This window comes from Manis javanica, chromosome 5, assembly GCF_040802235.1.
Source record: "Manis javanica isolate MJ-LG chromosome 5, MJ_LKY, whole genome shotgun sequence".
NCBI lineage: Eukaryota > Metazoa > Chordata > Mammalia > Pholidota > Manidae > Manis > Manis javanica.
In genome coordinates this window covers 173,113,273-173,140,223 of record NC_133160.1, presented here as the reverse complement: position 1 = coordinate 173,140,223, position 26,951 = coordinate 173,113,273, and the positions used below count along the sequence as shown (strand labels likewise).

The following is a 26,951-nucleotide window of genomic DNA, read 5'->3' as shown; positions in this document are numbered from 1 at the left end:
TCTGCTTTACGTTTGCAGAGTGTTCTTATATAAGGTGCTTAGATCTTTATGTGAAGTATACAAAATTCTTAGGTTGAAAATGCATGAAAACACAAAATTGGTATCCACACTGAAATGTCACTGTTTGCCCCAGATACGAGGTGTGGGATAGACAGCAGTTCAGCACCAATGTTACTTATCATTCAGTGGTAATCCCAGACCCTCATTTTCCTCTGCTCAGTTTTGGGGGTGCATTTTCATACTCACTGTGGTCAAACCCTGTGGGCCTCTGGTTTACATGTACTGGGGACACAGTAAAGAAACCTGCAACTCAAGAATCTTCTGAGGAGTTTTACTGTCCCTGTCCTTTTTAAAATGTTTGCCTTTAGTTGACTTAATTCATAAAATTCACTGGGGAATCTTCCAAGAACAGAAAGAGAGCCACCTGCAGGCAAAGAGGTGCAGTGCTTAACCCGCGAATTAGTTGGGAATATTTAACCAGCACCTGGTAGCCAATGTTGACTGCACTTGCAAATTATGTTGTGGTTGAGGAAAAAAAAATTACACTTTGCTCTTAAGTCTCATTTACTACAAGTTGGTGGAATTAGTATCATTGCAAAACTCTGTAGGAGGAGCACAACTTAAAGATGATTCTGGAATATGGCAGTGAGATGCTGTACCTGCGAGTTGAGCCCGAGAGATGCCCTCCCCACAGAAGAGGTGTTAGTGACAGACAGAGCAGAGGGCAGGCCGCAGGAGGCAGGGCATTTGTAGTGGTTACAAGACAGTTTGTCAGGAGAGGACCTAGAAGCCTTTCTGTCAGCAGGTGGGTAGCGGGCAAAGATTTTCGGAGACGGCAGGTTATCGTACAGGACCGCGTTATCATAGAGGGCCTCTTCTCCCAGGCCTCTGCCACAGGAGGCAGGAAGGCCATCTTCGGGTTCCCACTGCAACACACACAGCTTTGTCGTTAGTGCGCGGCCGCAGAAAGCACAGCAGACTTCAGCATATTGTGACATTATCAGCATCCCCAGTGCAGGCACACACCCCACATTGTTATCAGTAACACACACACCAAGTAGGTGGACTGATTCAAAATAACTTTCCCACCTCTGGGGACTTAAGGAATGGTTTCTTTTTCCTTAAATTGTCCCCATGGTCATTGGTTTATGAACTCTCAGTTTTGTTCTGTTTTTAAAATACAAAAGAAAATACTCATTTGACATTTCTTTCTTTAAAGGACCAGATTCCAGAAGTCCTCCTAATCCAGAAAGCAGAAGCAATCTGATGCAAGCACAGAAAACCAGGCTGGAAGGCACATTACGATCCCAGCAGAGCGCTTTATTTTAAAGGGGTGACCATGTTCTAGGCACTGCTAGGAGAGTTATAAACATCGTTCTCAGGGGGCTCTCCTGGTATGAGGGAACTGAGACAGAGAGAGGTCACACGGCAGCAAGAGGCACGGATGGACCGGGCCATCTCACACTGCACACGGGGCTGCCTCTGGGCCTCGGGCTCCCCAGGGTGGGCACCACATCTGGGCTCTCCCATGCCTGCCACGCACACATCAGTGATGCGGGATTTCTGGGTGATGGCCGGCTGGCACCATGCTTTGTGCCACACTACGTTATGCCTGAAAAGAGTGCTGCAGCCAAAACAGTCTGTTAAAAGAAAGACATCAAATCATATAGAAAATGGGATGTTCCAAAATATAATTGACATAATGGCATTATTTTAGAGGAAAATCTTTCTCCAAAGACTAAAATAGCTATAAAGCCTCTTTAGAACACGGACATTAAAGTATAAATTAAAACCAAAACCTAATAACCACAGCCGGGTCCCTTCAAGTTTTAAAGGTCTTTATAAATTGCCTTGGATTACCAAAAAAAGAAAAATATTAATTCATATATCATGCTCATTTTATCCTATTTTTATACACTCCTTGCAGAGTTTATTGGTGCCAGACTGTAATTACAGCCTTTTGTTATAAAAATAGAAAGGTTTAAAATGTCACAGGAGGAGTGTTTTTATCCCTTTGTAATCACTTCAATGTGTCTATTTTTGTGATGCTGGGGACTCATCTACAATCTAAAAATAATGGTACATACAGATGAACTTGGATGCGGGATGTGAGGGTTTCATAATGACAGCCTAGTATATATTTGTCCAGGGTTATTAAAGTGATCTAGACTACACTACCATTTTCCTAAAATACCAGAGGATTAAGTCACATGGAAGACTTAGAAAACAAGCTCCATAGAAGTTTCCAGATTAAAAGTATATGCCTGAGACCTTTGGGGTTTACTTTCATCTTGCTTTAGGCATGGGGTGAAGGTCAGGGGGAACACTGAACAGGTAAGAATCACTGATAAAATGTCAGGTAGTAGGTCAAAAAATATGAACTTTATAAAACAGAGAAATAAAGCATTCCAAAAAAGATTCTCTGGTAGTGCAGCCCAGCACATGGAAAAATAGTTTACAGAAAGGCCTGAGCTTCAAGGGAGCCCTTGACAAGCCAAGAGCTACAGACTCCACGCAGGACGTTAGGTCTCAGATGTGCCTGTCCCTGCCCAGCAAGGTACACACAGAGCAAGTCCTGAATGCAAAGCTCCTCCAGAATGGCTATTTTCATTTTTAATGCAGATTAAGCCGTAGTAAATGACCCAAAGAAAGCTCATTCCTGGATTTAGCATAATAAACATCCGAGAATGGGATGGGTGGCGCTGGATGACTATTAGTGCAGGTCTGGGGCTTCTCTGACCATCAGCTCCCCTACACTTCCACGCCCAAGTATGTGCACAGAAATCCCTTTGGGGAAGGCACGTGGAAGGGCCTGTGGGTGGGAAGGTCTAGAGGCAGGTTTGTGTGCTGCTTTTCAAAAGCTGGTGGCTGAGATCAAGGGTCAGAGATGCAGGCGGCCTGAGGCAGGACCGGGCTGCTCTGCCAGGAGCTGGTGGCCACATGGCAAATGGAGGCCAGCAGAGGCAGGGCTGCCCTGGAAGTGCCACAGTGCCTGGACTGAAGCTGCCCTTACAGGGGTGACCAAGGGCTCTCCCTACGTAGCAGGCCTGCATGAGCCCCGCAAGGGGGAGGGCTACAGCTGTGGTGGGCACCGGGGCCCTCCAGCCCTTGGAGGCCCCGGCAACAGGGCCAGCAACGTGACTGGGCCTCCTGTTCTCTTGCTGTGGCAGCCTCACCTCTCGCCCCACCCCCGACCGCCCTGACTTGGCGGGACTCTGATGGGCTCTGCAGCCAGGGGGCATTTCAGCGCCGTGCCCTCTCTTAGCAGCCTGTCCTATCCTGAGTCCCTGCTACTCCGCACTGCCAGGGCCCCACCCATGTGCACGCCCACTAGGCTGGGAGGCCCTTCAGGGGAAGAGGCAGTATCGTACCCACTGGTTTCCGGTTCCCTAGCACAGAGCCTCGAGGCACCCCGAAGAGGAGGAAGGGAGGGGACAGGGAAGAGAGGACGGCGTGAGAGAGGGCAGCAGAAAGGTGGGGGGGCCACATGATTGCAGAGCCCCTTCAACAATCCAGTGGGGAGCCCAGGGACAGGCTGCCCCCGCAGGGACCTCGGGACGGCCTGAGGGGGCGGCAGTGGGTGTCTGACAGGAGGAACGCCCATGGCACGATATCCAAGACACCCCAGACCCTGGGGACCCCTGGGGACACGTGACCTCACCATCCTTGAGAAGCTGGCTGGCCACCTCTGGCCCAGACCATAGCACCCTTACTTTGTTTGCTTATATTTCTGAGCCTCGGCAGTCCTTGACCCCCTCAGCTCCCTTGAAGCCAGTGGACTCCCGGCTCCTGCCTTGGGCAGATACGGGATTTCATGGTGGTGGGTGACAGGGGGCTGACCAGTGGCATCCGTCAAAATACTGAGAAAAGAATGGGTGAGCAACACAGTACCACAACAAAAGATCTAAAATACCTTCCAAGGTTGAAAAAATGACGATGAAAGTATTCTATGCCTACCTGTGAAATGTAACACAGAAGCCAACTTTACATCCCCAAACACTGGGGACCAATGGGAGAACGGTTTCGGAGTGCCTCTGAAGGCCTCGTCTCTGGGGCCCAGAAGGCGGGCACGGCGCGCGGCTGGAGAGGGCGCTCAGCAAACGGTTGTGAGAGGGGCGATGGAGACAAAGGCTCGCTGATGGGGCCCGCTGGTTACGCACGGCGCAAAACGCCGAGAATGAGAAACCCCTCAGGCCAAACACACCAGCAGGCTCATTTTAATACAGAAGCTGTTGCCGAACATCTCCAATATTTATATGTGGACACGAAAACAGCAGACCAGGATCGGTCCCGTCACCGACGCCCAGCCTGGGGGGAGACACCTGGAGTTTGTGGCGTGGTGGTTCCTCGGCAGCAGCACTGCCTTCCGGTGTGGCTCCTCAGCGCCTCCACCGCACTGGGAAATGGCCACTCTCTGGTAACTCACACTGCGCTCTATTCCAATCAGCTACACTCTGACATGTCACCCTTTTGTCTGTATTGCAGGATGAGCCAAAATGTCTGACTGATGGAGCTGACATTGAATGGCAGACTGCTTACGGGTGTTCACAGGCAGAAGATGGACAGCTCACCAGAACAGGGAGGGGAGAGCTGCCCAGGCCCTTCATCCCGCCTCAGAGCCCCGGGAAGAGCCTTGCTCACTTGGACGGAGCCAGGGGCGCCCACCTTCAGAACCTCGGACCCCTGGCCTCCCACTCACCGAGCCGTTGATGCACGGCACGTCATCGTAGTGCAGCGCTGTGCCGCTGGGGTGCGCGTAGCCATTGGAAGTGCTCCCCAGGTATGGGTTAGCAGATATGCCACGCCTGTTCATGAAACTGAAAGAGAGGGAGAGGGTCAGATTCCTCCAGTCCATCCACAAGTCTTACCTGAGTTCCAGCGTGATGCTCAGGCCCCGTCAGAGGCTACAGGGGAGAGAGGCAACAGCGCCTGCACAAATGGGGGTCTCAGGACAGCAACGGGCTGCGGACTATACAACCAGGGTCCCACCTGCCCTGCACGGCTGCGGCGAGGGCTGGGGCAGTGCTGCCGGGCACCCCCAGCAATGCCGGGCACACAGCCAGGACTGGACACCTAATGCCGTCTTGGTCGTTGGAGCCTCTAGCCAGGGTCCTGCCCAGGCCTGCTTGCTGGAGCACAGCCCCACCCTCTCGCTGCTGTCTGCGGCTGGTCTCCAGGGCCTTGTGACTCTTCCAGGAACCTGCTAACTCTCAACAGCAGAGCCACGCAGCCTGCAGAACTGAAGTATTTACCAGCTGGCCTTTTTTGGGAAAAGCATATGGACCCCCAAAAGCATAAGCTCTTGAGGACATTATTCAACATGTGTTTCTCGGTCTTCAGCGTCCGTCCTTATCATTACCACCTCAGAGCAACTTACCTCCACCCCCCACTCGTGCCCCAATACCTGAGGGCCTCTGACAGCAGCCAGCGAGACCCTTCAGGAAGCCCTGTTCGAAACCTCCAGTGGACTCTGAAGTGGCTCCAAGAACAACCCAAGGTGCACAAGGCCTGCAAGGCTCTGTGTGTGGCCCCTACCCCCGCCCCACCCGGCTCCCCGGGGTCTCCCAGTGCACCGCCCGCTCTGTCCGCAGACCCCTCCCCACGTCTGGGAAGGCTACTAAACCAAGGCCTCCCCGCCCCAGCGCCCCCTCCTTGGCCTCCTCTGCGTTTCCTCATCACCACCTGGCCAGGCCGCACGGTCTGCGTCTGACCAGCAGCTTCGGGGGAAGGTGGGCTCCGCGCCACTGGTCATCCCTGGCGCTCACGGCCTCCCATGGTGGCTGGTGCACAAACGGTGACTGACAAGTGCGGAGTGAGTGGCGCACGAATGGTTTGCTCACCAGGCTATGCTGTGGTTCTAAGTAAAATGTGCAAATGCCTGGGGAAAAAGTGGCCTAGATCACACTCTCCCCCAGCGGGAAAACATAAACATTCTGGAATGAAAAAAAGGGTTTGTTTTTCAGATTTTGTTTCCTTGCAGGATCTTGCCTGTGTACGACACCTGGGTGAATGAAAAGGAGAGTCAGTGAAAGTGAGTGCGGGCAGCACGGTGGGAGATGAGAGCTGCTGCCTGGCAAGAGGCCTGGCAGCAAAGCCCCCCGATCTCCGGCTGGGCGAGAGGCAGCAGGTCGGGAGTGTCTGGCGGGAAGCGGTGCCTCCGCGCGGGGCACCACGGCGGTTAGGGGCGCGCATGCTGCCCCCTGCCGGGGGTAGGCGGCTCCGCACGTCCAGGCCGCCCCCACGCGCATACTCCCTAGTTCATACAACTCCTTGCATTTATTTTCCTGATATAAAATATTTACAATTACTCTGTACTTGCAATACATAAACTTAATATGTGGGGAAAGGAAATGTAGAGGAAAGAAAAAAATACAAGGCAGAAAAATGTAAACATTCAAGAGTTCTGCAATGAAAATGAGATTTTAAATTTGTTTTTAAATATATAAGGTTTTCTGATTTAAATGTCTCAATTGAGGGTATTGCGGGGTGAGGCACCATGTACAAGTTTTGTCAGTGAGAGGCAGCAAACGGAACGGATGGAACCGCGGCTGCACGGACCTCTCTCCCGGCGCCGGCCAGGGGCCCTGTGGCGTCTGGCCCCGCACAACACCCATCTGCACCGTCTCCCTCCTGGTGGACGGGACCCCACAGCAGGGCTGGAGCATGCTCGGTCTGTGTGTTTGGCTTCGGGTCCGGGGCCTCGCACTCACGCTGGGGTGCAGAGACCAGAAAGGGGCGGGGACCAGGAGGGGGCGGGTCAGAAGCTCACTGCGTGGAACAGACTCCCGCAGGGTGATTCTGACTGGCGGGTCACAGACACAGGAGGTCCTCGCTGGAAGAGACCCTGGCCACCATCTACCCTACCCCTCCTCCACAGAGTGGGACCTGGCCCCCAAAACCTCTGGGCCTCTGGGCCCAAAAGCCTCTGGGCCCAAAAGCCTCTGGGCACTAACAAGTGGTGGGACAAAGTTTAAGCACCAGGCCCTTATCTTCTGCTTTGGTCCTCTTTCTATAGCAGGGTTTTTAACCAAGTATAAAGAAGTGGAAGTGAGTTAAAAGACCACATGACACATGTTAAACCAAGAACATAAGACACTCATGGGAAAGATACATACTGTGGTAAAATGTACACAACATAAAATTTACCGTGGTAACCATTCTAAGTGTACAGTTTGGGGGCAGTAAGTACATTTGCATTGTTGCGCCACCATCCGCACCATCCATGCCCATCATCTTCCTCTACCCAGACTGAAGCTCTGTCCCCATGAAGCACTAACTCCCTATTAGCCTCTCCCCAGTCGCTGCCACCCACCATCCTACTTTCTCTCTCCAAATGTGCCTACTCTAGGGACCTCATGTTGGTGGGATCATACAGTATTTGTCCTGTGTCTGGCTTATTTCACTGAGCATAATGTCCTCCAGGTTCATTGGTGCTTTAAGGAAATACATTTTAAAATAATCCCTCAGGAATTCAGATGAGACAATGACTCAAGATACCAGTTGCCCAACAGTTCGTCTGCTGCTTTTTGTCCACATTGACCCACTGTTCTTCGTCAGCAGCAGCATTGCTACAGCTCCCTCCTGGATCTCTAACGGAGTAGGGCTTGCAAAGAGTTTCAGGAGAAAAATTCAGGCCGTTTCCCTTGTATCAAAAATCTGTATCACATTTAAAAATAGGTCTCAGGAAAATATATTTCAACTGTTTACCATTATTCATATTCCTAAATACGCTACTTCTCCTGGGAGAATTTAGATTACTATATTTTCTTTTACTTCCCTCTTCCCAAAATATGATTGCCCTTTCTCCCTCAAACATATCCAGTGCAGACACTTCCCCAAATAACCTTGAAAAGATTCATTAACTGGCTGCCAATTTGCATAAAAGCCAAAAACTAATCTTAGAACAATTATTACATCAGCAAGTTGCCATATTCTATATTTTGAACATTGTTTCCTAATTAAATCTGTTCCCCCTTAAGTTTTACAAGAATGTTTAGCTAGAAAACTGAAAAAATGAAAATAAACTTTATTGCTATTTGACCTCTCCTATAAAGGTTTTAATGAGGTACCAAAGATTCTTGTAGCCATAAACTCATTATATGAATATTTTTAGTAAATCATTTTTCAATATTGCAATCTACATGCCTTTCTCAAAATGTGACCTTCCCACATTTGGTTTAGATTAATATTCCACTTACTTAGAAAGTAGAAGCCAAGCTGTGTTCGGAGGAAATATTTTTATTCGGGGTTTCCCGTAAATGTGGTTATTAGTTTGCTGATTATAGTTACATGTGGACTTAGGAGACGTTTGTGGAAATCTAATAACTTCCAAATAACCAGTTAACGGACATAAATTTTTTTCTTTTATGTCAGTCTAGAGGTGTAGGTTTTGCAAAGCCCAATTCCTGGATATTAGATTTCTTACAGAGCCACTGTCAGTGTCCTTTATTTACTGCATGGACTGAATGACTAGGAGATTCATTGTAACTGGCCTGCGTTTTGTTGATCAGACAGAATATTATTTTGGAAAAAAAAATGAATATAAAGGGAACAGTCAGTACTCAACTATGTCATTCTGATTTTTACATAACAGAACAGTGGTCAGAACAGGTGGTTTATACTTTGGAAAACCTCTAGTATTACTGGAGATTTTCTGGCAAAGCTGGAGGAAACTAACTCCTTCTGTCGAGGCTGTTTTCTTAGTTGGGGGGGTAACATGGTGACTTGATTCCTAGTATGGGCCAGAGTTTTTACTTTATTTTGCCCCAGAATATCCCAGTCAGCATCAAATAAATGTTTATTCTATAACACCATTCAAGATAGAAAGAAAGATTGTTCAAATGCCCCATAACCGCAACTTGTGGGGAAAAACTAGATGGTGGTGTTCCTATTCACAAGGCGAATGCCGGTGTAAACAGTGAGTTTCTCCTCCCCATGGTCAGAGGGCTTTATGATCTGAGAGAGCACGGGCGGCCTGCACAAGTCGTTGATACGTTTATCATCGCTTGCTGATCATAAAACTCCATCACTGGTTCTGTTTCAGTTCCCCTCTCCTCGTGCCCGAATCCAGACTGTCTCAGGACAAGGGGAACAGAAGCAGGAGTCCGGGGATCGGTGAGATGAGAGCCGGAAGTTTCAGACAACAGCTCACCCAACTCTGCGATCTACACAGGGAGCTGAGACGCTGACAGGTTACGAATGGCTTGTCCAAAACTTCTTATTCAGTAAACACTACAGCGGGACCAGAACTTGATTTCCTTTCCCCAGTCCAACACCTTTCCCCTCCTGTTCCCAGGGGCACAGCTTTAGACCTGGAACCAGCAAAGTCCTGCCAAGCAGGGCAGCATCCCTGGGCATGCGGCCTGGCTGCCTCCGCATGACGTGCAGAGCTGAGCCATGCAACAAACAGGAGTTGCTCCAGTGGGAAACCTGGTTTTACGAAGTTGAAAACATTCACTGTCTGCCCTTTACAGAAAAGTTGGCAACACCTGCTTTAGACAATGGAGAGCATGGAGCATAAACCTGCAATTTCTTAGTTTCTCTAATTCATTACTATAAATCAGTGATTCACAAATGTTATAGTCTTTACGTCTTCTCAGGTTACTGAAGAACCCCAAAGAGCCTTTACCTATGTGGTGTTACCTATCAATTTTACTGTATTTGAAATTAAACCCTAGAAATGTATTCACTTCTATTCATTTAAAAAACAATAGGAATAAATCCATCATGTTTCAACATAATACATTTTTATGCAAACTATCTGTATGTTTCAAGATCAAAAAAGGTCATGAGAAAACTGGAACTTTTTACATGTTTGCAAATCCATTCAGTGTCTGGCCTAGAAGCAGATGGCTGATTTCCCCACTTGCTTTTGCATTCAGTCTGCACTAACACACTGTTCTGGGGGAAGTAAATGAAGAAAGTCCAGCCTCACACAGAAGTGCGGTCGGAAAAGTGAGGTGAATTTAAATGGCTTCTTCAGATGGTTGTAGATGGCACTTCGTCACAACACCAAAGCGACAAGTGGTAGGTCCTTCACGGTTAGTGGTGACACACATCTGAAACTGTACCAATGATCTCTGTTCCCTTTCCCATTTTCAGTTTATCTGGGCACTTGGAAAGGATCTCTGCCCACGAATGACTCACCCACAGCTTTCAAAGGCTGACTCACTTCATCATACCTTACCAAAAAAATCATGCACTGATACCACCACTGGTCTTATCAGACAAGGCTGTAAGTACTGGGAGCTGTCAGCTCACAGTAGGGGATACAAATTTTGAAGAATTCTAATTTCTGAGTGAAAGTTCAACCATACCACAGCCAACACTCTCAACCGTTTTCCTCAAGATGAGAGAGACTCATTTTGTTCATGTTCAATGAAATGTCTGCAGATATCGAAGTCTGAATAACCATAGTTTGTCATTGTTTTTCAAGTAAAAATGAAAAAGTGGGCGGGAAAAAGCAGTTAGTTCAGCCAGCAATTGTTTCCTCAAGACAGCACCACCCCAGAGGAGGTGACTGTGTCCTCCCTGTTACATCATGCAAATATGAAAAGACCATGTACACAAGAGATTTCCTACAATAACTACTATCTGGCCCTTTACAGAACAAGTTAGACTTTTACTGCTTCATCAAGGACATCTAAAGTGAATGCAGTATTTCCTGTCACCGTGTGTGTGGTGATGACGAACACCATGATTGCAGCACCGTGTGGCATGACCATGTCCATGCCAAGGCGCCAGCCAGTTGACCCCCATTGCTTTTGCACCACTGATGCAAATGCCATGACAAGGGTCCCGTGAACCACACTTTAAGAACAGCTGCTATCATGTTATCAGTGACCTTTGTGATCATCATGTTAAAGGAATACTCATCATTCAAAAAAATGTTTTTGTATGTACTAAGCTTTTCAAAAATTCACAACTTTCATTTTAAAAGTACATGACTATTGACTTTGAAAACTCAGTCCTCACTACAGCTTACAGAATAATTTCTGTCATGTAAAATTGTTCTCTTAATACAGGGGTCAGCAAACTATAGCCCACAGGTCACATCTGGCCCTATGTCTGTTTTCGCAAATAAATTTCATTATAACACAGTTTGCCCATTTATGTATATGGTCTATGTAGGCAATGGCAGATTTGAGTAGTTTTACCAGGAAACATTTGGGCCACAAAGCTAAATGTTTACTATCTTATCTTTTACAGGAACAGTTTGCCAACCCCTGATCTAATAGAAAACACAGAGTTGAAATGACAAACATTTCAGCAGTCTGGATTAATGTAATATAAAAGGGAAAGTCTTTAGTTGTTTTTCCCCCTGAGGCTATAGATATAAAAAGTTGAAAAATTAGGGAAAAAATAAAGTTGTTGAAGTTCAGTGCCATTTCACATGACAATGGATCTTACCAGAAGGTTTGTTTGGCTGTCTGGATGACATTTGCAGACATTTCCACATCTATGTAGTCATAGTGCAGAGCCCCAGGGTCCGTGGATGACCCTGTCTCAGCCAGCAAAATCCCAATCCATCTGCCCATGTCATCAGAGGAAGATGCCTGTTGAGGTGAAGGGGGAAAGTACATCTTACTGAAGTGGTAGTGAAGTTAGCACTGTCACATGTCAGCACAGAGCGCGCAATGGGGCAGGACACGGATCCTGGAGGGGTGGGGCAGCACTGCGTTCACACGAAACCTTAACACAGGAGGCCACGTAACGATTTACAGCCCAGGGTGTAAAAATCTGAGGTCCTAAAACACCTTCTGATTCCTTTAGGGAAAAGCATTAGGGTGTAAAACATAGATATGAAGTCTTTGCTGTAGAAAGGTATCTGGAAAGCTTCAGTAATTTGGCAACAGAATCTAGCCAGAAAAAGAAGCCCCTCCAGCAGCGGGTGGCTGGACTCAGAACAGCATCAGGTCTTTGCCTCAGTGCATCTCAGACTTTGTTCATAGCAGTCCTTGTGACAGTCTCCTAAATGGGCCTGAAATGGCAATTTTATTTCCCTAGATTAGATGGTAAGAAATGTTGTTTATGTAGGTGTAATAATGTTTTATAATCATTGGGCTGCTTTGTACATAATGTTTTTTAAGATTTCTGAAATTCTCCTCAACCCCAAATTTGATCTTCTTAATTTGAAACCTGAAATATATCTTTAAGACCCTGTCAATTAAATTTTTAAATCATGATTACATGATTTAGAAAGTCAGTGACATTATATTCTTAATGGTTTATGAAATGTTAAATATATTTGATTAATCAAATATGTAAATAATATTAAGGTTAGGGGACATTGAGCTATCAAGTGCACGAACTAACTGAATGCTAAAGAAAAACTGAATTTATTTAAAATTACTAATTTTTAAAATAAAGATCATAAATTTGACTTAATGACTTAGAATTGGGTTTTGTAATTATAACCTTGACAAGATGAACACTGATCAGAATACAAATTAATTGGAAATATTCCAAGAGCTATTATTTTTTCCAAGGAGAAGTTATTTTTTGTGTATTAAAATTGGCTAGGACTATTGTACAAGTAAAAAATCATTCCTAAACAGTATCAAATAAGATCATCAGGACAAAGAGAATCTATTCCAATTATGTATCCTGCAGGGAATTAAGAATGTAATCAATTTGCTAAATTACAATCAACTGATTTGAACACTTGGGTAAAAAAAAAAAAAATCACACGTGTTCTTTTCATTGGCCTTTTATCCCTCCCGAAAAAAACTCTATACCAAGAATGTATCTATAAAATATTCAGCCATAAAAAGGAATGAAATCTTGCCATTTTTGGCAACATGGATGGACCTAGAGGGTATTATGCTAAGTGAAGTAAGTCAGACAAAGAAAAATACTATGATTTCACCTTTATGAGGAATCTAAAAAAAACAAAACAAATGAACAAACAAACAAAACAGAAACAGACCCATAAACAGAGAGCAGACTGGTGGTTTCCAAGGGGAAGTGGGTAGGGGATGGGCAAAATTGGTAAAGGTGATAAAGAGGTACAAACTTCCGATTATAAACTACTCATGAGGATCAAAGTATAGCATAGGGAATACAGCGAATAATATTGTAATTTCTTCGTGTATTGACAGATGGTAACAGTACTTATCATGGTGAGCATTTACTAATGTATATAATTGCTGAATCACTATGTTGTATATCTGAAACAAATATAATATTGTCTACCAACTACATTTCTATAAAAAAAGAAAAAAGTATCTACGACTAAATCTGTATCAATGACTCTAAAGCTATTTTATTTAAGCATTTTTTAAAAGTATTTTAACACAATATAAAATGTGAATGATACACACTAGAGTTTACTAGTTGTTTCCTTCATAGTTCATTTTAGGTTATATCTTCAGAGGCTTTTAAAAAATGACCTTGTGATGTTGGACCAAATTTAGAGGTAATAGTTATGATCTTATGACTTTTAATATAGATGTACATATAGATGTGGGTCCATATATGCATATTCATATGTATATGCATACTTACATGTATAACATACACACATCATGAAATGTGGATGTGGACGCACATACACACCTATTTCTTATGTCTGGCTATTGAAAAGGCCCAGCAGTAATCATGCCAGTAACCACGAGAACACCGTGTGCCCACACTCTGGTTTCTGAATACCACCATCTGCCAGGGAGAACACTAGGGGCTCTTTGGAGAAGTGACTGACTCCAGGCCTGGAGCAGGGAAAAGTACAAGATGAACCTGGGACATCGTACTGTGTCACAACACAGGCAGTGTTCTTGAAAGTCGACGGCACTATAGTGTCTTTATTATAGGGACAGAGCAAAGGCCACAGGGGCCAGCTCAAAGCACCTTCCACTGACCTTGTCTGTGATGATTTCACCCAAGTAAATCATGACAATGAAGGATTTAATCTCTGATTAAAATAACAATCTAGTCAGGCCCATTGATACACACACACACACAAATGAATGGATAATTGATTAAATGAGAGGAAGAAGAAACCTTCCTGTAGAAGATGCTGGCTGGTTGGTGTGGAAGGAATAATGGATTAGAAAGTCCTCATTAGCAACTGTCATTGTAATGACCGTTTCAGGCAAGAGCCATTAATGGGTGAGATTGTGAGTGATAACAGGACATTTACACAGTCTCCAAGTATCTTTCCACAAGATGCTTATGAAAGACAAGGGACAACACCGTGACCTTGCAGAGGGGAAGCCGTGCAGACAGCCTATCCAAGGGACCAAAGCAAACATCACTCATAGTGGGACAAAGCGACACGTGTGCCTGCTGATACGAAATACTGCAAAATCCAGCACTGCTTCCCCAGGCTCCAGACAAGGATACCCCCAATTCTAACTTCCAGGAAATAGCAGAGCCCTCAAATGGGGGGACCTCCTACACAGTCTGAGCCCTTCAAAGTATCAACATCATGCAACCAGACAGATGGAGAGGCTAGAAACTTGTAGCTGATGTAACACAGGACCTGGGATTTCTGCTCAGACCAGAGACATTAGTGGGATAACTGGGAAAGTCTGATTAAGATCTATGAATCAGACAATAGTATTTTATGAATGTTAATTTCCTGGTTTTGCTAATCACTGTAGTTTTGGTAAGGGACTGCACTCGTTTTCAGTGAATTCACAATAAAGTATTTAGGGACAAAGGGGGAAATGTCTATAAACAGTTCTGAAAAACTTTATGCAAAGAAGTGGGGGTGCAGGAGACAGAGAGCGGGGAGAAGCACAGGAGATAGCAAACATGGTAAAATGTTACCATTTGGGGAACAGAAATGAAGGGTATTGCTGTAATTCTAAAATTATCCCAAAATAAAAGTTAAAATAAAATGATCTTAGTAAAAGTACAGATTACAACTTTACTAGCTGGCTCACTGCACTTGATTGCTGATGAGGCAGAGCTCTCTGCTTATGTTGGAATGCTATGTGGTTCTGTGTGGGTTTGTTTGAATGACTGGAAAATGGAAGGAGGTAACATAACACAACACCCCCAGCCTGTCAGTCTGGAAGCAAAGGCAGGTCAGGACCTTCCTTCCTGGGCCTCAAAACCCCACCCAGCCCAGCTCCTCTCCGAGGGCAGACCGGACCTCTCCCCCTTCACCACCACACCCCCTTCTCCCTGCATGCTCTCTCAGATCTGCTGCCAGGGCTCTCCGGTGGAACCTGCATGATTTTAGATCAAGAGTATCGTTTCCTCATTTACATATATGGCTTTTTTCCATGGCTATCCACCCAACAGTTTTCTGCCTGATCAAGTACACTGATTCTAGCCCAATGCTCGTGTCTCACAGATGAACGAAGCAGCTAAGAGAGAAAAACGTTTGGTGTGATCAAAGCATGCAGAGCTAAGACCAGGACACAGGCACTGGCTGCATGCAGGCCTGGCCTGCTTTCTGTGTAGCCATCCTATTGCAAAGCCAGCCCTAGGAGACAGCAGTCTATCCTTCTGACCCCTTATCACAAACTACTGGGCTGTATGCCCCATGGCAGGAAAGACTATATGGTTAACTCTTTAGCCCCTACCAGAAATTCATTTCTATGAAACAAACTCCTATGTCTTATCAAGACCTTCTAGACAGAGTAACTGGGCCACCTGGACGTTGGTCCCAAACCCAGGCTCTTCCCTCCACTGACCAATAGGACCACAGTCATTGAGAACCCGGCCACTCCACCAAACCTAACACAGCCTCATTTCTACTGCCTACACGGCATAAAGAAACTTACATGTGCTCTGGAAATTCTACAGTCTGATATTTGTGTATTGTGGTTATACATGTGTGTGTATGAGTATCTTTGTGTCTTAATCATGATAATGCTAAGGGAGGAAATGGCAAAGGAAAAAAGGTCTGAATATAGGGTAGAAAATAAATTAGTGATATAATAGACAAAAAAGTACATATTACAACTTTCAAAAATGAAAGTTCTAAGTATGAAAGCTAAGGAATTAGTTTCATTGCCTTTTTTCTGCTGTAGAATAAGAAGTTGTAGGAAAGCAGCCAAACAGACAATAAAATGTATACAAAGCCAAGGGTTCCTACAAGCTAAAGGTTTTCTTCTGCGTGCTGTGGATTCGGTTCACCAGCCACTGCCTGTAAGGCAGTCAGTTGTCTAAAAAACCTGCTCCACCTATAATGGACTCAAGGGATGAGTTAGAGGAAACACCACCATTTCACAGGCAAACATAGTTGGGGAAAGAAAGTTTTATTGGAAATTTTAAAACCAGCTATATTCTGGCAGCTGTTAAAAAGCAATCTCCTGTAAGGAGCTGTGTATTTCATTTTCATGCAAACATTGGATGAGAGGAAATGAAGGGAGGAGGAAACTGGGCAGGTGAGTCTGGCTTGTAGCTCAGGAAAAGCTGGCACAGCGCTGTGGGCCCAGGAGTGCCCCACAAGGAGGGCAGGCAGAAGGGGGAAAGAGGAAGTGGGGCAATGCAGGTGCTGCTGGCCAGGCGTGAGGAGCCTGGTGCGGAGCCAGGAGGTGGCTTCCGGAAGGAACTGCCAGGAGTGTGGGGTGGCCCTGCAGCAGCCTACCTCCAACACAGCGACCTCCTGCCCGTTGCGAAGCAGCCGGAAGGTCAGCGGGTGTTTGGAGTCCAGTCCCGGGATCACCTCACAGCCACGCAGAGGGATGGAGACAATGTGGGTCTTCAGATCGGTCCTGTCCTTGTGGAGGATGAGCTTGTTGTCCTTCACGCGGCACCACCGCTCCCGCCAGCGGTTGTTGGACAGCACGTTGAGGTAGCCTGCAGGAAGACAACGCGGACTGTTGGCTCCCGGGGAAGATGAGCCTGCGGAAAGTGGCTGATGGGCCCTTGTTCGGGTCTCAGGGAGAGAGGCCCAGTGAAGGCAGCCGGGGTGAAACAGGCTCTCACACATTTCTAAAGACAAACACATAAATAGGAACTGCCACAACGGCAATGTGACTGACTTCAAGCAAGCTTTGGGGGCTCTTCCTTCCGTATCAGAAGCCCTAGGTAATGTGGGGTGCGTGTGTGCAAAGAATCAGTCACTAGATGTCGAATGTTGCTGTGGGGACTTGGGGTTTGTCTGGGGAATGTGGAAGGTCACTGAGCCATGGGTGTGTGGATGGCGAGCGGGAGATGCAGACATGGTGAACACCTGCAAACAGATGAAGGGCTGTCATACACAAAAGAACTCAGGTGCCTCTGGAGAAGCTGCAAATGAGACAACCAGGGCAAAAGTTGCAAGGAGGCAGATTCTGAGTTAAGAACTATCTGAAAATGAAAGCTTTTTTCAGTGCTGGGCGGCCTCAGGATGTGGTAAGTCCTCACTGCTGGCCACATTCCCGGAGAGCCCCAGGCTGCACTCAGAGAGCTTTCTTGCAGCCTCGAGTTTGAGGGGTTTTTTGACTGGGGAAGGCTGCCCGGAAACCCAGACTCCGGAGTTGGAGCATATACAGAATGTTCCATTCACATCTCTGATACTTATGGTATTTTCAGTACGCTACAGGTGTGATGTAATTACAGGAGCAATTATCCTCCTTTTAAAAAATGGAAACCTCAAATACAAGACACTGATCATTTTCATTTGTCACAAACATAACATGCATTTTTCTAGAAATAACAAGGCATGTACAGTAGACTGCACAGGTAACAAGGACTTCTAACTGCCCCAGGATGCTAGTGAATTACTGCCCCCTTCTGTTAAGATTTAGGAAGGGACTTAAACGCATACAAAATGCAGGTCAAAAAGAAAGGATTCCTTAAGCCATCAGGTACTCTTTCAAGTCACACATGTGCTCACACAGCAAAGCAAATCCTTCCCAGTGTTTGCTCATTTCACGTTTCATGTCTTACACACTTTATTAGCAATGGATAGGTGCCGTGCGGAGGGACAAAACCAAAGCCGAAGCCCAACACATAGGGATGCTAAGGGCCCGTCATGGTGCTTTACATACTGCATATAAACATTTGCTCAATGAATTTATGATGTAAACTCTTATAAGGTTTTAATTTTCCTTTGGCTACATGTGAATCAGTTCTATGAACATGCCCTAAACAAAAGCGTTGAATGAAAACTTCAGTTTGGGGGCATGAGTTGCCGTATTTGTGAAAAAAAAAAAGAGAAAGCAGGGAAGTGAGCCCATTGGTTCAAGTACCTGGACACAAATTCCTTGTACTTTATGTATTATAAATAACAAATTCCTTGTTATTTATGTCTTCAGGAGGGCCTGGAGCAGGGTGAAGGAGGCTGGAGAACAGAAGTCGGAAGGAGCCAGAAGGCCCGCTGTACGGAGGGGAAGCTCGTTCCCCAGCAGGTGAAGTGTCTCGCTCACAGCCCCCAGCAAAGCCTGACCTGAAGCTCTTTTGAGAGTTAAAGACAGCAGATAAAGAGCTGTGGTTTTCATTCTGTAAAATGCTATTTATGAATGACATAGCTCTGATTTGTTCTTTAAAAAACAGTCAGTTACAATATCTGGACATCGAAGTCATGGCTATTAGAACCATTAATATCGATGATTTTAGCACTACTGTATGTAATGAACCATGCTAAAAGCTCACTTTTCTGGACTGTTATGAAATGACTGCAAACTGCACCCACTGTATATTCTGAGCATGAGTCAATGCACCTGGATACAGACATGATGGTGTATCTAGAAAGGCAGGAAATTGCTCCTAAAAAACAATCTGCTCAGACATGTAAGGTTAACACCAGGTGAGGAATTGCCACACAGAAGAGCTGCTAAGCCTGGGGCACAGAGGAGTCAGGATTTGGGCTGGCAGAAGGGAAGCCTGTGTGAAGTCTGGAGGGGCTCAGTGGGTGAGGCGCTCCTTGCCTGGGCCTTTAGAGGTAGGGGCCTCCTATGAGCCTGGGGAAGGGACGGGTCTGGCTGGAGAAGAGGGGAGCATGAGAGACATCCAGGCATCTGACTACAGAGATCCTCAGAATCTATTGGTAGAACGTGGCCTTGATGCAGAAGACGGCAGGGAATCGTGATGGGAACTAAGATGCTGGAATGTTCATAGAGTAATTTCAGCAAAGTGCATGAACCCGCAGCATATCTGCTTTCTACGTAACAGTGAGAACATTCCTTCGGATGTCCCCACCGCTTTCCAGTTTCAGAATTCCCCACAGGGGCGTGCTCTCTCCCGTCTCTGCCCTGCAGAGCTGGCCAGCAGTCCCTGAGGCTGGCTGCACTAACCAAGTGACAGTATATCCACCGAAAAAGCAAAGGTGGCCTCCTGATAGTTCCTTCCCTGGCTGAATCTGGCCCAAAGTCACCGAATGCTATGAATCTCTTGTTCTTTTAGTCACAAAAGGAATGACTATACCGGACAGATTTACATTTTAGGTAGAGCATGACTAGATGTGGAATTACCATATTCTAACACCTTCGTCAGATTTATTGACAGTCCCCAAAGAGAAAAGCAGAAAGAGGCCCCTGGGGAAGCCAGGACTGTTTCTACAGTCAACTCCATGGTGACATGTCCACATATGGCAGCTGTCCTCCCCTGCCAGGCTTGCTGCCCTCTGTTCTTCTCAAAAAGGGTGACCTAAAATTCCTACTTTCTGAGTAGGGCACATAGAGATGAGGAAGGGGCACGCAGGGCAATGGCAGACAACCCATCTAAGGACCCTGGGGTCAGAGGTCCCCCTACCCCTGTATTGCCCTGACACCACCCGTCTGGTTGATGGCATGGGTGCAGACACTGAGTCCCAAGTCTTCCCCTTGAATCCTTCAGCTGGGCAAGGCCCACCACCAGGTGGCGCCCAAGTGCAGCTGGGCCAGGCCGGGCTGGAATCCTGGGTGCCCAGGCTCATCCTGGTCATTTCAATGAACTGTTTGGTAAGGCAATTCCAATATAATTTTATTTTTCTTTTTTTGGGTCCCACTTATCATGTATGGTGAGGTGTTACTGTATGTGAACAATTTTGGAATTTCAGCTTGGTGTTTCAAGATTATTTTTGCTCTAAATTCTAAAGAAAGAAATCTAAGTTTCTGGCAAAACTATGGCAAGAATACAGGAGGTCTCCTTTGAACTATAAAATTAGCTTTATCGGTCTGGTATTAAACAAAAACACAGAGGGAGGAGCGCAGACATAATGCTCCCAGTCAGCTGCTGAGGGCCTGGCCTCTGGTCTCACACCAGGTGTCCAGCAAATTGAAGCAGCTGCACAAGAGCAGGCAGAGGCTGCCTGGCGGAAGTGCGGCCTGGCGTCCCCAGATTTATTTTCTTTAGCTACGTGTTTTGGTCACACTTTTGAGAGGACTTTCATTCCAGTGAGCTGCTGATCTTCTCAGCAAGTCTTGGTCCACCGTCCAAGAGATGCAGACCTGGGAAGATGCAGACCTGGGAGACGGCCTGGGAAAGTACCTCCAAGGAGGAGGAGGGGACAGTGCATGTCCAGATGCTGCCCATGGTGGATCCTGAGCCTGCCGATGCCCTAGCACCGACCTCCCCCCCTCGGCCATGTGCCCCCTGTAGGCGCATGTGCCAAGAACTCGTATGCCAACACCCAACAGGGCGGCTCATACCAAGACTGCCCTCCTCCTCCTGGGTTAGATGTCATTTGACTTTTGGGGTAGATGATGATTGAAAGTGAGAGGCATATAACTTTCCTGTCCACTGATGAATCCAATTGTTGAAAACTTTGAAAAACCACAGAGCATGAGAGCTGGAAGAGGCCCTGGACATCCCCACTAAGCCCTTTAGAGTAGCTCAGGCGACCTGACTCCAGGAAGCCCTCCAGCGCGGCACCTGGGGCCCCTCCCCCCTCCTGGACTCCCTATTCTGCAGTACCTGTGTGCTCATCGGCATCGCCTCATGTCGCCTTGAATATGCCTGCTTTGCTCGGGTTAAGAAGAAAATCTCATCAGGTGAACAAAAAATATTAACAGTGACCATCTACTGAGCATAAACTATGAATAGGCATTGAGCTTAGTGCTTTATGATTTTACATTCAATTTGTAGGAAAACAAAGTAGTTTTAAGTATGGGCCCATCTCAAAATGAACAACCAGAGGCTCAGGGAGGTCATGTGATTCACTTAAGGTCATTCATTCAGTCAACAAGTATTTACTGAGTTGCCATCATCTGCCAGGCTCTGTGCTAGACGTTGGGGACACACCTCAGAGCAAATTAGACTTGAATCTGAATCCAGTAACAGAGAAGAAAAAGCTGTGATTTCAGTTGAGATAAGAATCTTAGGACCCTGAACTAAGCAGCAAAAGAGCCTTTTCTCAGCCTGGGATGACATAATGAGTCACGGTCTCCAAATTCCCATCTGGTGTCCCGGACGGATGTGGAGTAGAAGGCGGCCAGTCAAGAGGCATGTGCACGAGTCCAAACAACGGCAGACACGGAAGAGGCGGAGCGAAGCGCATTCACAGCGACAGTGATCCCAGGCCTTGTAGGCACTGGAGAAGGACTCTGCAGAGGGGCCTGCGTGCCTGTCTCAGAGCGGGCCCGGCTGCTGCCCACGACACCCCGCAGGCCTAAGGAGAGCCGTGAGGCGTGGGGCGGCACCCAGAGCCGCAGCGCCCGGGCTGTGCTGCGCCCCCCACGCCCGCCCACGGAGCAGCTGCAGAGAGGCGTCTTCCCGGCCCTGCCAGCAGGATTTTCCCTGTGCCTGGAGGCCCAGCTAGCAGCCAGCATTCCGTGGGGCTGGGATGTGAACTCAGCTCATCTGCGCCGGGAGCCCCTTTCCGAGTGTGCCCTGCTGCCCTTGCCACTGCCCAGTGTGGCTTTTCCTCTGCTCGCAGCATGAGAACAGCTGCAGAGGTTGTTCGGCAGGGTCTTAACTTTTCCTGCCTGAAACTTTACAGCCGTACTAAAATGACTGAAAAGAGTCATTCTCCCCTTGGATTCTCGACAGACCCCTCCCCTGTTTCCTTGTCCTAGCAAAGAACTAGGTGACAATTTAAAAACTCGTGGGCAGTGGATGTTCTCTGGACAGAGGAAAAGACGCCCACCAGGCAGTTTGATGGCCACCTGCACGCGCCCACCACAGGTGCAGTACTTCGTTCCCACGTCCTCGCAATCAGCTCGGTCCCAAGCCAGCGCCCAGCCAGCGCACTTCCGGCCACGTCTGACGCGACCACCAGCAGAGCTGGCCAGTGGGAGCCCTGACATGGAGGTTCTGAGGATGTGCAGAGACAGGAGAAGGAGTGGGCTACAGGGAATCCACAGAGGTGGGGCCTGGGCCTGGCTCTGCCCCCAGCCGGCCGTGGGGCCCAGGGCAAGCCCACGTCTCGTCTGGAAAATGAGGATCTGCACCAGTTTGTAAGTTACCTTCTGTCTGAATGTTTTCATGCAAGAATTTCCATTTTCTCCATGGACCTAGAGTAGCTTAAAAAACAAAACCAAAGCTAAAACAGCAATTACTTTTTGTTGGATAATTTCTGCTCTCCAACTTTAATCCTAACTCCCTTCTCCTCTCCGGGGCAAATGTAAGTGGGGAAATGATCCCACATCACTGATGGCTCTTTGTCATTCTAAGAATGGCACAGATGACAAGGAAACACTGCCAGGCATGAACAAATGCCCTCCCCCCACCCCACCCTCCCTAAGCTCTCCCCACCTGGTGTGACCCCTGCCCCCCCTGCTGAGCTCTCCCCACCTGTTGTGTTCTCCTTTGTGTAGGGCAGTGGAAAGGGCTTCAGTCAGGCCACTTCTGTGACTCCCTCCACCTGATGAGGGACTAGGTCAGGGATCTCAGAATGCCCAGGGTTCCTAGACCCATAGTCTCCTTCTGGTGTCATCATCTGCCCCCACCTCTCCCTCCAGACAGCTGCCTTTGGACCCCTCAGAGATGACACCTCCACCAGGCAGCGCCTCCGCACTGTGTGCCCACCAGCTTCCACCCCACCTGCCAAGGGTTGAGGAAGGAAATCATTCGATTATGCCCACTAAAAATCTTATTGGTGCAGCTTCCTAGAACCACAGCTCTTAAAGCTGGAAGGAGCCGAGGATCGGCCTTGCCGGGCCTTCACGATGGGCCCAGGTCTGGCCCCTCCAGGCTCCTCACACGGGCCCAGACTCCACGGGCTACCCTCCTCCGGCTTCCTGTTTGCCTTTAACATAAGCCACACCTGGGACGTGCTCTTTGTTGAAAAGATGTATCTTTGTATGTATGGTCAAGCTTAGGCACTTTCAGGCAGCACCTAAATTACATATCTTTGAGTATCCCCCAAATTAAAACCTAATACTTTGAATAGAATGGATACTCGGAGAGGGACATAGAGAGGGAGGTAAGCATAGTACCCCTACAAATAAAAGGAATTATGGGATTTACACCGATAGAAAGTTGAAGTAGTCAAGGAAAATTATGGCCCATTCTTAATTTTTAAGAATTACCTCTAAAAGGGTAGATAGCCCTTTTTCAGCTTCTAAAGTTCTTCTCCTGGAGAGTTGCATGGTTCTTCTAAGCTTGGCTGCCCAGAAAACACGATGTCTGTGAACTCCCACTGGCCCCCCTCTTCACAGAGGCCGCCTGACCGTCCCCTCCTCTGACTGAGGTCCCTACAGACTCTGTCCTGTTCTCCCTCCTAGCGTGGTCACAGGGAGTTACCGCACGTCTGCCTCTGTGATTCCGGTCCCAGACCTGTCTGCTGCTCACCTGGACGCGATGGCAGGGCAGGCAGCACAGCGATCATGCAGGGGTTCGCCTGCATGTGCCCACACAGTCCTGACCAACAGCAACTGCTCAGATAATACTTATGGATGGAAAACTGATGAGGGGGATGGTCCGTGGGTGAGACTGGGTTTGAAATGTAAGTTTAAAAATGGGGCATTACAAGGAAGGGTGTTTTATTACCGTAGCCCAAGGGAAGAACTGGTCTTAACTCCACAAATGTTCTGCAGTACCCCATTCCCCCGTCTTCACATAACCGAGGACATGGCCTTAAAGGGCTGCAGGAGAACTTCATGGGACCAAAGAGAGAACGTGTTCATCTTGAAAGAGCCTCAGGGAACACCTCAAACTCCTGCACAGTTTTTGATTAATAAGCAGTAAAATGTAATACATTTCCCACAGTTCCAATGACCACAACCCGACTGTCAAGAGGGCAGAGTGGAGAGCCCTGGGAGAGTGTGGCGCAGGGGTCGGGACAGGGGCGGCACCCTCCTTCCGTCCGCCTCCGCCTTACCGCAGGTGGGGACATCCTCCTCGGCCGACGAGGTCTGCTCATCTGTGGACGGCTTTTTCTTCCCCAAACTGATGATCTTGGTGATTTTTTTCCCAGTGACTTTAGAGACGGTTCCCTTGGCCTCTGATTTGGAACCTTTTTTCCTCTTAGCTGTAAAGAGTAATAGTGACGACAAAAGAGTATGTCTCAGTCAAAGACTTTAGAATTGAAAAAAATAAAGATAAAGTATTAGTCGAGTCATAGCCATTTTATTTTCCCCAATTTTTAATTACCGAGTACTGACTACGTGCCAGCTATTGGTCTAGACACAAGAGGAGACAGCAGGCAGAGGTGCTCTCAGGAAGCTTGTGCTCTGGAGCAGCTGGGAGCACACATGTACACACACACACGCACACACACACAAAGGGGGTCAAACGGTGGCAAGGCCCATGTGGACAGTTAGGTAGGGTTATGTGCTGCAGCAACTGGTGGTCAGAGAACGCCTCTCAGAGGGGTCAGCTCTGAGCAGAGAGCCCAGCAATGAGGAGCTGTCTGTGCGAAAGCCCGAGGGAAGGCCAGGCTGGAGGAGCGCTGGCTCAGGCGAACGCTGGAGGAGCGGGACAAGTCTAAGGGCGGAAGGAAGCCCAGAGAGACACATCCTGGCGGCAGGGAGGGCACAGGTGAGTGGGGGGAGCAGTGTCCTTCAGCGAGCCCGCTGCTAGACACATGCAAGCGTGCCCTGCCCAGAGCTCGCGGACAGGCGGCTGGCTCACAGCCTGTCATGTTCTGTTTGGCCTGCACAGTGTTCAGTTACGAATTCATTGACAATATGCAAAATTCACACGTTTTGCATAAAAATTATTTCTGGCTTCCCTTGGGAAACTGGAAGGTCTGGCAACTTTGGACCCACATCTGAGCAAGCAAAGGTGAGCAGGGGAAGTGCCAGGGGATTCAGGACCACGCACATGGCTGGAGCGCCCAGTGTGGCTCCCTGCCAGGCAAACACAAAGTACTGCCTCCCACAGGCTGTGTTCCCCACCTCCTGCAGAACCGGGGGTGGGACTGTGCAGAGTGACCATGTGCCTGTGAGAGCGCACCCAGGCCTGAGGGACGGGACCCCTCCTACGGAGCACCTCTGAAAAGGTGGGCTGCCACTCAACTCGATCGGCTGAGGGCCATGATCTGCCTGGTGCAGGGGGTCAAGGGCACCTTCGCACAGTGTGGGATGTGTTGAGAGGGGGTGCACGAGATCCAGAGCCCGGAGCGACTCCCAACCACTCTTTCTGCCACCACCAGCAGGGCAACACCTTCAAACTCTATAACCTAGAGGCATCACAGGCAATTTTGAAAATGCAATGTAAGTCCAGAATTTCTTCCCCTCCCCCTCTCCCCATTAGCACAAGATGATTCCAGAGGAGGGGGATTCAGGGACGTGAGATCATGAACCTAGGCCTAATCCCCACACCCTCCTCTAAAACATCCTGGTCCTCACACCCACTCCCACCCTGTCCCCACCGGCCTCTCCCAGGCGGAGTGGAGCAGGGGGCAGTCCTGGCTTCTGTTTGCACTCTGCTGCCACTGCAGCCTGGCTGAAGGGCACTGGTGGGATGCCAGCCTGCATCTGGCCTGCCTCGTTCTGCTCTCCTTCCCATGAGACCTGTGGGGTCACTTTGTTTTAACTCTGATTTCCTCTCTAGAAAGAAATGACAGTAATGATGTCTGAGGCAAGAGGTGCTACATTAGAGTTAAAAACAAAGCCGGGCTAAATTTCAGGGTGAACACGGTGTTGGGGACTGAATGTGTGTGTCCCTCCAGAACTGAACTGCTAAAAAGCCTTAACTCCCTGTGTGGCTCTATTTGGAGAGGGAGCCCCTAAGAAGGAGTTCAGGTTAAATGAGGTCATCTGGGTGGGGCCCTGAGCTGGCAGGATCAGGGTCCTCTAAGAAGAGACTGTGCACAGGAGCAAGGCCGCATGAGCACACGGCGAGGAGGAGCCTCGGAAGCCGGGCAGAGGGCTGTCACCAGCAATTCGCCCTGGCAGCACCTCAATCCTGGCTTCTGGCCTCCAACTGTAAGATAGGAATTTCTGTTGTTTAAGACCTGAGTCAGTGGTTAGCTTCTTACGGCAGCCTGAGCTGAGACAACATGGATCAACCTTTTTGTGCGTTATTTTAAATGTAAGATTAAGCATGCCCCTGACCCTCTAGCAGCACATACCCTCTTTTACCCTTTCTGCAAGAACCAAGAATCTGTTTGAATCTCTTCTTCTGAAGGCATGTCCCCTCCCTGGGAGCCTGAAGTGGGGCAGCCACAGCGTTTGACTTCAGATCACTCAAGCCCAAGGTGAAAGCAGCCACGGCAGACCCTCTTGGCTGTTTCTAAAGAGACTGGGGACAATCTCTGAGCTTTAAAGGGGAGACTTTCAGCAAGGGCGGCCGGAGGGCCCGGCAGACATCCCTCTGCAAAGCTCGGGGAATGCAGCGCAAGGTAAAGGAGTTAGACAAGCTGGGTGGTTAGCTTTCTTCCAGTTTTCCTAGGCTTTGCTCCTGTCCAAAAAGTACTCCCTGGACTCTGACTGCACCAAAATACTCTTACTTCCTTGAATGCCCATGGGTTAATTTTTTGCAAAAGCAGAAATGAGGTAGTCCTGGGAAGAAAAAGCCAAAGTATGTAGGAATGTGGGAAAGAGACTGACATTCAATAAAATGTTTGATGCTATTTATTAAACAAAAGGCGGACTTTAGCACATGTAATAGAATTACAAAGAAAAGCCCACAAACTCAAAATTCTCAAAGCACTGCACTTACAGAGTAGCAAAGCTTTGGAGTCCAAACTGCAGCCACCGTCAGTG

At 47.9% G+C, this 26,951-nt stretch overlaps 1 protein-coding gene across 5 annotated transcripts in view; it reads right to left on the bottom strand.

The window, feature by feature from the left end:
- Nucleotides 1-26,951, bottom strand: part of AFAP1 (actin filament associated protein 1) — a 149,758-nt gene that overhangs the window by 17,452 nt on the left and 105,355 nt on the right. For 4 of the 5 annotated variants that reach the window (XM_073238022.1, XM_073238023.1, XM_073238024.1 and 1 more), the window contains 5 exons: nt 24,122-24,271; nt 16,544-16,755; nt 11,410-11,555; nt 4,700-4,817; nt 660-926 (listed from right to left, as the gene is read on the bottom strand). In XM_073238022.1, the coding sequence (XP_073094123.1) occupies nt 660-926; nt 4,700-4,817; nt 11,410-11,555; nt 16,544-16,755; nt 24,122-24,271 (893 nt within the window). The remainder of the gene's footprint in view (nt 1-659; nt 927-4,699; nt 4,818-11,409; nt 11,556-16,543; nt 16,756-24,121; nt 24,272-26,951) is intronic. The other variant, XM_073238025.1, reaches the window with a different exon arrangement.